Source organism: Haliotis rubra, unplaced genomic scaffold (genome assembly GCF_003918875.1).
Source record: "Haliotis rubra isolate DU_JTF1 unplaced genomic scaffold, ASM391887v1 Scf42, whole genome shotgun sequence".
NCBI lineage: Eukaryota > Metazoa > Mollusca > Gastropoda > Lepetellida > Haliotidae > Haliotis > Haliotis rubra.
Window position 1 is genome coordinate 913827 of NW_025767102.1, and position 10983 is coordinate 924809.

The 10983-nt window shown below is 39.0% G+C and overlaps 1 protein-coding gene across 1 annotated transcript; it reads left to right on the forward strand.

Annotated features, from left to right (window-relative positions):
* The first annotated feature begins 2943 nt into the window (after window positions 1–2943).
* LOC124288513 (putative uncharacterized protein DDB_G0292292) lies at window positions 2944–3843 on the forward strand. Its single transcript, XM_046725035.1, has one exon. The coding sequence runs from the start codon at window positions 2944–2946 to the stop codon at window positions 3841–3843; it is 900 nt and encodes a 299-aa protein (XP_046580991.1).
* Window positions 3844–10983: the final 7140 nt, after the last annotated feature.

Sequence of the window (10983 nt, forward strand, 5' to 3'; positions counted from 1 at the left end):
GGAAACTTTGCTGAAAGATGACCAGAGCTCAAGTTTGTCCTTATATGACCAGCAGAATAAGAGCTACAAAACTGAAGCAGAGTTGTGTGTTTATGGACTACTCAGTCACACTGTAGCTTCAGAGAAAGACCCAAAGGTCATAAAGGAAGTGGCAGAATTATGTGGCAAAACATCAATTGACCGACTACCAAGTGAAGCTATTGTTCGAGAGATGAACAAAAGGAGACTTTCACATATTCAGGCAGCTGAGCAGCTTGCTTCTAGAGACAATTTATGCTTGCAAAGTGATGAAACTCCAGAGAGTGGTACCACTGTTGAGGGCTTCCATGTGAGTGATGAGTGTGGATACACATATGTTCTTGGATTGCGGGAAATGGCCAACAAATCATCTGCATCCACATTAGATACCCTGAAGGAGATTCTTTCAGATATATCCTTGGTTGAGGAAACCACTGAGTCTGGCACAGAAGCAGGAAAGAAAATTCTATCAAAGATAACGGCCACAATGTCGGATCAAGCTGCCACTCAGAAGTGCTTCAATGACCTTTTAGAAGGATATAGAAAAGAAATAATGCCAGAATTAGTGGAAACATGGGAGGAAATGTCAGATGAAGAAAAATCAAGTTGTTCTAAAATCAACAACTTTTTTGCGGACTCCACCTGTTAATCAACTTCAGGTCTTGAAGAAATATGAAACAGCATGTGAAGAACTGTCAACAGGTGTGAATAAGACAAAACCAGAAGAAAGTGGTTCTGTAAAGTTCATCAGGACCTCATGCAAAGCACTTGCAAGAAGTGAGGAAGCAAAGAGTGGGGCATACAGCCTATTACGTGACTACATTTTTGACAAGCTTGGTGAAAATCTTGATTTAAAACCCTTCCATGGAAACCGATTTAATGTGCTGTTCCAGAATGCAGGAAACATTTATTTCTATAGAGATGAAATCAAGGATTTCTTGGAAAACACGATCAAGGACAGAAATCGTCTTCTTCAGTCAGTTTTGGATGATGACAAGGTGACAGAGAACATTGCAGCAGCCAAATCTCTTGGACTGATTGAGAAGTTTATTACTTCTCCTCTCTGGAGGATCATCGAGTCCAAATGCCATATCTTGGACATGAATGAGCACTACCTGAATCTCCTAAGATTCTTAGAAGCAGCAGCCAAGGATGCCATACCATTTCTTCAAGGAAAACACATGCCATTCCCTGAGTATGCATGCAGGGAGAAAGATAGAGATGAATTGGAGGAAGGTGCAAGCACTTGCAGAACAAAAAGAAAGCAGAAATGGGGAGATGCTGTATTGAAATCTCTAATGGAAGAAAGTAGATACGATGACAAGGTCACAGACATCCTACAAATGACCTTCGCAGCCTTGCAGAGGGCAGCAGATGAATCTAATTACATTAATAGGCTCCACTTTCTCCACAAGAAGAGAAGCTGATGTAATTAGAAAAGGCAGTCCCTTGTTGGTTGGAAAGAAAGTGCTTCATACCTTTGAAGAAGATGGAGAACAAGTGACATACAGCGGACGAGTAATAGATACAGTCAGGGGTTTCCCAGAATGGTACAACATCATCTATGACAATGCTGAAGTGGTGTACACGTACACGCTCCAGGATGACTTTGAGAAAGGGGATTTGAAACTTGTTGGTGAGCCTCAAGTTGGAATGCACCTCTCAACGTTGGAATTGGAATGTTACATGAACTTTTACACTTTGATTTGCATCATCTACATGTGATTTATTAACATGAATCCAATCAAAACCTATCAACATATTTCTGTAGCATGCATTTAAAGGAAGACCATGCTGTATGAAATTATGTGTCCATAAAACAAACATAAAGGTTGTTTCATTCCACTTTCTTGAACCTGATCCTGGTCTCTGATGATATAGACTGTTGAATATTTACAGATGCATGCAGGTAGTCCACTACTACAGCTATACTGAAAATGGACTGAGCAGTATAGTGTCTCTTTAATGCCACTATTTCTCTGTGTGATTTGAGGAGACCATTTCCTTTAAAAACATGACAAAATGTTCTGTGAAATATGTAAGAAAATTCTGTACCTGAGAAATATTGGCAAACATACTGTGCAAAAGTTTGCATGGGTGTAAATAGGGTTGATTACTAACCAGTTTCTCACTAACAATTCAGTTTGTAGAATAGATAAACAGGTTTTTTCATTTGTTGTATTGTTGGTAAGTTTTGTGTCGGATACTTCCAATATCATAAATGGTTGTCTTCCATTTCAGTTCTACACTGCATACTTTGAAAGTGTAATTGTCATCCATATGAATGATGTTGTATCAATAAAAACAGATTCACAATATATTTTTCATATCAAATTTGGTTAATTGAGTACAATGTTCTGTAAACTTTACACAGTCATTTTTTATAACAAAGTGTTGTATACTACTTGTAACTAATAATATTCTACTATTTCAACAGTTGAAACCTCACCCAGTCATGATTCCGAATAGATGAATACGGAGACAGTCTGCCCAGGTATTACTTTCATCATTTATTAGGACATTATGTTCCTCTTGAAATAATTGGATTTTAAAGAAATAATTTATCCTGATTTATGACCATGTGGACTTAACTAATGTTTCATTGAAATATTTCTATTATAGAGCTGCAAAGACTTTTCTACTGTCCGTCCATATTGTTTTTTCCCATATTTTTATCCTCCAGATGATAACAAAAAATGTGATGCGGAGACCAACCATGGAAACAACGATAACAAAAAATGTGATGCGGAGACCAACCATGGAAACAACGACAACAAAAAATGTGATGTGGAGAGCAACCATGGAAACAACAATAACAAAAAATGTGATGCGGAGACCAACCATGGAAACAACGATAACAAAAAATGTGATGTGGGAGCAACCAAGGAAACAAAAATAACAAAAAATGTGATGCGGAGACCAACCATGGAAACAACGATAACAAAAAATGTGATGCGGAGACCAACCATGGAAACAACGATAACAAAAAATGTGATGCCAAGAGCAACCATGGAAACAACAACAACAAAACATGTGAGTCCGAGAGCAACCATGGAAACAACGATAACAAAAAAATGTGATGTGGGAACAACCATGGAAACAACAATAACAGAAAATGTGATGCGGAGACCAACCATGGAAACAACGATAACAAAAAAATGTGATGCGGAGACCAACCATGGAAACAACGATAATAAAAAATGTGATGCCGAGAGCAACCATGGAAACAACAAAAACCAAAAATGTGATGTGGGAGCAACCATGGAAACAACAATAACAACAAATGTGATGCGGAGACCAACCATGGAAACAACGATAACAAAAAATGTGATGCGGAGACCAACCATGGAAACAACGACAACAAAAAATGTGATGCGGAGACTAACCATGGAAACAACAATAACAAAAAATGTGATGCAGAGACCAACCATGGAAACAACAATAACAAAAAATGTGATGCAGAGACCAACCATGGAAACAACGATAACAACAATATGTGATGCGGAGACCAACCATGGAAACAACGATAACAAAAAATGTGATGCGGAGACCAACCATGGAAACAACAATAACAATAAATGTGATGCGGAGACCAACCATGGAAACAACAATAACAAAAAATGTGATGCGGAGACCAACCATGGAAACAACGACAACAAAAAAACATGTGATGCGGAGACAAACCATGGAAACAACGATAACAAAAAATGTGATGTGGGAGCAACCATGGAAACAACAATAACAAAAAATGTGATGCGGAGATCAACCATGGAAACAACGATAACCAAAAATGTGATGTGGGAGCAACCATGGAAACAACAATAACAAAAAATGTGATGCGGAGACCAACCATGGAAACAACGATAACAAAAAATGTGATGCGGAGACCAACCATGGAAACAACGACAACAAAAAATGTGATGTGGAGACTAACCATGGAAACAACGATAACAAAAAATGTGATGCGGAGAGCGACCATGGAAACAACGACAACAAAAAATGTGATGTGGAGACCAACCATGGAAACAACGATAACAAAAAATGTGATGCCGAGACCAACCATGGAAACAACAATGGAATATTCATGGTAATGTAGTTCTGACATCCATGCAGGCTTCTTCCTAGGTTGACCTACACTGTGATATAACTGACCTACCTTTGCTTAAGAAATAGTTTACTCACTCTGAACATCAAAAGAATTTTGTAAACATTTTATGTCGAAATTCAACTATCACTGTCGTTATTGTTAGTGTTATGTTTTTAATGAAGATTTGACTTTAATTTTGAATTGGATAAACCTTGTAGGCTCCTATTGTAATGAAAAAGTAAACATCTGCTGTGGTCGATTCATTTTACAAGTTGATGAGTCAAGCATAATAACTTTCTTCTTCCAGATGATCCCGACATTCACATCTCGCCATGTACTGCCGACTGGACACCAACAGGAATACTTTGAATGTATGTCTTAAAAAATATATGAAAACCAAAGTTTTAAATGGAATACAAGCTGTCGTTCCACCCTCATTTCTATGACATACCATGATATACATGACCTGCTGTGGCAAAACAAACTTCTGAGGTTATAAATTACGTCTGAAATAGTAAAGAAGAAATTGAGTTCATTGTTTTATGGTTGTTCTTCCTCTATATTTCAGGTATGCTCCTGTTTCCAATAATGGCAGCCTGAAACAGAAGACAAAGATTAAGCTGAAAACTGATAGTGTTCTGTTGTTAAACATATATTTTGCTTCTTTAAAACCTTGTTGATGTACAGGGGTAAATGTGATGTAAAATGTATAGTTTGTAGCTTTGTTGATATTTGGGAGTCTGCTAGTCACTGACACTTCAATTCAGCTTCTTAATCATGGAAGTGATAATTGATGCTGATATTAAGTTGTGTTTTGCTTCTTTAAAACCCTCATTGATGTACAGAGGTAAATGTGATGTAAAATGTATAGTTTGTAGCTTTGTTGATATTTGGGAGTCTGCTAGTCACTGACACTTCAGCCTCTAAATCATGGAAATGATAATTGATGCTGATATTAAGTTGTATGTTTTGTTTTTTCAAAACCTCATTGATTTACAGAGACAAGCCTGATGAAAAACCTATAGTTAGTAGAGCATTGTTGATTTTTTTGGGATTCTGCTACTCACTAAAACTTCAGCCTCAAAACCAAGAAAGTAAGTGATGATTGATGCTGATGTTAAGTTGTATGTTTTTATTTTTAAAACCCCATTGATGTACAGAGATATATGTGATTAACAATCTATAGTTTGTAGTTTTGTTGAGAGCTTTACAGACTCCTGTCTGAGAGTAGCTGAGGAAATGTGAAAATACTAAGAGAGGATATGTTTCTATTCTTGGCTTATTAGTGCTACTAATAAACAATTTTCCTCTTTGTTATTGTTATGATGGCTATGGATAAAACTCACATAGTCTTCTTTGTCGTAAAAGTGTTTTCCAGTCTGAATATATGTCATTAAATTATATTTATTTACAAGTTTTGTGTGTTGTTGTGTTTCTCGGGAGCCCCCCCTTACTGCAAAGAGTTGGTTGAAGTCATAGTAATTATTGATGTAATGATTTCATAATTTCAGGAATATATGAATGATACTTGTACATAAACCCTATAAAGTCATTACATACATACATTGAATATTTTTATTTCCACATGAATGGACGTAAATGACTTGGGAAATGTCAATTTGGCTCGGTTTTTGGGACATATATTAAGGGCTCCTACAACATTATTATGATATTCTTTGACATATAGTCTTCAATTCTGCCATCAGAACAGTAACTGGGACTAGACTGCATAAACAAAATAATTTTAACAGCATTAGAAAAAATCAGCCTGCGGTGCCTATCCATAGTATGCAACGTTCTCATGTTACCAAAACTGATCGCAGAAATACAGCAGATGGAGACAGCATGACGTCATTAAGTAACCAGCTTTTGGTTGGTTGAAAATGGGATCTAACCGTTTTCAACAATTCCTCATTCAGTTGGTTGTTAAACGCAAACACTTATCACAGCAGCCTGTCTCTTATCAATCCCAATTCCCTGTCGTGCTAGAGATTTCATTTTGGCGTCCAAAACAGTTCTAAGTCCGGAGAATAAGGGAGATTCGTAAAAGTTTATTTGAATTCCATTCCGGCGAAAAGTATTGAAGTGAGGCAATAACCTCATACAGTGTATTGCCCCGATATTCTTGACCCTTCCGATTCCTGACCTCCGTCAAAAAAATACATTAATGTTTTGTTCAATTCACCTTCATTCACTGCTAATTCCAAAATGTTTGAATTTAAGTCAAAACCACTAGGACCTTCTCTTGCTTTCCTCTCGTCTACCCATACCTGATAGAGTCTCACAGCCCACATTCTTTTGTTTTCAGTATCTGTAGAATAACATGAATTACATAACTTACTTAGAATCTGTCAACGGTTTGGCAAAACGGGATCTATTTTCAGCAGTAACTATTTCCGGAACCAATGGCTGCAGTTGCTTCTGTAGAAGGGCCCAGATTGTTTACGTTTGTTAGATAATTCATTATTATATAAGCTTTCTTCAATAGCCTGACTTGCTTCAAACAAATAGTCAATGGGAAAAAACAATATGGACGGACAGTAGAAAAGTCTTTGCAGCTCTATAATAGAAATATTTCAATGAAACATTAGTTAAGTCCACATGGTCATAAATCAGGATAAATTATTTCTTTAAAATCCAATTATTTCAAGAGGAACATAATGTCCTAATAAATGATGAAAGTAATACCTGGGCAGACTGTCTCCGTATTCAGATTCAGATTTGAACCAGAGGATTAAATCAAAACGTGGGGTGTCTTTTGGTTCTGAAATAGTGGTATTAAGTAAATCTTCAAAGTCGGAATTGATTACAACTTCTAAATTTTGAGAAAAAATAATTTGCGTAATAAAAATGTCCGTATCTCAATCAGATCATCGCAAGATGCACGTGCCATTTTCAATTTACAAGCGATTAACACTCCCATAGTTTTGTTCGTGTTAAGCTGCGTTCAGGCGAGGTGTACACACGTTTCCAGACCACGGCAAGCATTTGATAGTAACACAGACATTAGATGCGCACGAACTTTGTTTTAAGTAGGAGAAAGTCCTCAAACTCGCAATTACTTTCGCACGTGAAACTAATCGCGAGTTTTCGGACATTCTCCTACACATAGGTTCTCCAAACTTTCAAGCATTCTTTCATTCTTACTTCTTTCATGTCTTTTAACTTGAATGCTATATTTTAACTTGAATGCTATCTACATAAACATACATTTTACACATGCATATATATAAATACATTTGGGGATTGAAAATACTTATTCTGCAGTTACCGTAGGTGCTGGTGGCGGTAATATGAAATATCAAATAAAATGTCCCAATTTGGTGTACATCTTTTTATCATTATCACAATTATTGTTTTACCTTTAACTTATTGGTATAGCAATACATCAGTGACTTTGGGAGTGCAACAATGTATATGATGTATTCTTGCTCGTTAAAATCCTGTGTTTAATCAGAATTGTACTTTTAAGAACACTTTTGTTTGACGAGTTCAGAGCTATATAACATGGATTTAATATCGAGGCTGTACCACTGTAGCCTTAGGCTTGGATACAGCAGTTTGTTATCTGCAGAATCATACATTCATGAGCAGCCTCATGACTAAAGCGTTCGCTCGTCGCTGTGGTTTGTTTCTCCACATAGGTACGATATGTAAACCTCATTCCGGGTTACTCCCGCGATGATATTGAGGTGACTATTGCTAAAAGCGGCGTAAAACCCACTCACTCACCTACTCACTCTCTCACACAATCACTGGCACCCGTGAAGAGCCACCTCCTCGTGGTGGGTGCTGGGTAACGCTAAGAGCTCTTCGACCGCCGTGTGGACCCGGGGGTATATTTGGTCCACCAACCTGTTTGTCGTGCGTTTCGCCCCTTTGTCGGTGGAGGACGGGATTCTGGTGGTTGAGGGCACTGGGAGCCTGGAACCGTGTTCTTTTTTGCCCAACACACCACTTCGCCCCTTACTTCACCTAGATGGGTGGTAGAACTGGCCCGGTTCTATCAATCGGCTGGTCATGGAAAACGTTTATTTGGATTCATCATGACATAATATTATTGGTTAAAGACCGTGACAACGTTATCAATGCAAATTTACATTTTGCCTAGAGAGTCCTATGCCAGAAGGCGGTGGCACATGGGCCAATCTGGTGATATAGACCTCTAAATTCTGAGTTTCTTAAGAAGAATGTCATGGGCCGAACCAGCCTGACACTTCTTCTTTTTGATTTCTTAGCTATTTATGTCTGTATTTCTGGAGTATAGCATCCCCGTAGCTCTGGTCGTGCAGTTTGGTTTCCACTGCAGGATCGTCCTTGTTGACACTCGATGGTGGGTGGAGATCAGGGTTGCTGAAAATCATTCTATTTCCCCTGGTTCAAAAAACGAATAAACGTCGACATCTTTCGACACCATCTGATGATGAAGTCTCTTCAGCGATAGTGGATTCATGGCCAAGATTCTTGGTTATTGAAACAGCAGATGGAAGTCCATTAAAATTGAACCACTTTGCTATATCGATGGGCATCAAAGGTGTCTGTGGAGAGGTAGCAAACGTCACACGTCTTCGTTCTGGCTCACTTCTTGTTGAATGTGCCCGGAGGCAACAATCTGTAAACTTGTTGGGATTACAACAGTTTGTTAATACACAGGTTGTTGTCTCTGTGGACAGGACATTGAACTCTTGCAGAGGTATCATCCGTGACCGATCTCGTTGTCTGGCGTACATGACAGAAGAAGAAATTTTTGATGAATTGAAATACCAAGGAGTAACTGCTGTTAAACGGTTTACCAGAAAACAGGAGGCAGATATCATTAAAACAAATACTTACCTGTTCACCTCTGGGCTGTCGGCTCTACCAAAAGCTATTAAAGCTGGTCACTTTAATATCCCAGTTGATGTCTACATACCTAATCCGCTGCGATGTTTTAAGTGCCAAAAATCTGGACACGAAGCCAAGTCATTCACTCATAAAACAGTATGCTCTCGTTGCAGTGGGACTCATGATAACAATGCATGTACAAAAGACATCAGATGTGCTAACTGTAACGGTGAGCACATGGCATCGTCCAAATCATGTCCTAATTTTGTACTCGAGTCAAAGATTTTTTAACTCAAAATCACTAACAACTTCTCCTACCAAGAATCCAAAAAGTTAATACCTGGACAGTCTCAAACTACTACAACTCGAACTTAGTCAGCCACTGTTTCTACCCCTGTTCATCATCCTGGAACCAAAGTTTCACCTTCATGCCAGACAGCCATATCTTGGGTAAAGAGCAAACAAGTTACAATCAACGAATACACCCACTCCTCTCAAAACGAGCAAAGTTCGTCAACATCTGCCTCACAGACGGAACAAGAACCAGAGACACAATCAAATCCAGGAAAAGTTAGCCATTTGTCAAATAAAGAAAAGAAAAAGCTGCGAAGAGCAAATGCTCTCCAGCATTTAGAGGTACCATCTACCTCGTCAACATCCGTGGCGGTTCATAATCCGTTTGGACCTATTGATATGGAGGTCACTCCCTCACAGCCAGGGCGAGGGAGTAGACGTTCCTCGCGGTCAAGATCCCCGGTTGAAGTGCCATGAACAACTCTATTAATTTAATACAATGGAATTGCAGAGGCCTTAGGAATAATTTTAATGATCTACAATTATTATCACAAGGTTTTAATCCATCGGTTTTTAGTTTACAAGAGACGTACTTGAAAAGTACAGATAAAATTTGAATTGCGCCGGTACAATTCATTCTCACCTCCAGGTGATAAAGCCACTGGCGGCGCCTCTTTTCTCGTGAGGCAGGGTGTTATCCATAGCCTGGTTCCTCTTAAAAGCAATCTTCAGGCTATTGCTGTCCGTCTTTCTTTACAGATAACCTTTACGCTTTGTTCTTTGTATATTTCTCCTTCTTCAGCGCTTCAGCAGTCCAATCTTCAGGATCTCTTTGACCAACTTCCTCAACCATGTATAATCATGGGAGATCTAAACGGCCATAACCCTTTGTGGGATAATGCCGAGACCAACAATAAAGGAAAAACCATTAAGGACTTCATTTCAAACAATAATTTATGCATCTTTAATGATGGATCTGTCACATATATACACCCTGGTTCGGGAACTTATTCTGCACTTGATCTGTCGCTCACAGACCCAAATATTTATAACGAATTTAAAAGGTCAGTCGACGATGACCTGTGTGGAAGTGACCATTTTCCTACAATACTTTCCGCTATAAACCCGAGTGATGACCCATCTACTACAAGGTGTAGGCACCCGTGAAGAGCCACCTCCTCGTGGTGGGTGCTGGGTAACGCTAAGCACTCTTCAACCCCCCGTTGTGGACTCGGGGGGATATTTGGTCCACCAACCTGTTTGCCGTGCGCTTCGCCCCTGTGTCGGTGGAGGACGGGATTCTGGTGGTTAAGGGCAATAGGATCCTGGAACCGTGTTCCTTTTGCCCAACAAACCACTTTGGCCCTTACTTCACCTAGGCGGGTGGTAGAACTGGCCCGGTTCTATCAATCAGCTGGTCACGCCATGCCCTGTGCATAGTGAATATTTTTGCACATTAACTCTTTTGGGGTTTTGGCCATTTTGATTTGTATTTATGAATTATTGATCTATTTAATTGCCTAGAGTCCTATGCCAGAAGGCGGTGGCTCATGGGCCAATCTGGTGATGTTACCTCCAAATTCAATATGTATCCTATTTCTTGTCATGGGTAGAACCACCCTGACATTTAATTTGGTATACAAATATTGCTTTTTGCGTCATACTCGCTGGATTATAACATCCTTGTATCCCAGGTGTCAGCATCTTGGATATCCGGTGCTAGCTGGTTCATCTCGTCACGAAAAGAAAAGACGTCTTGA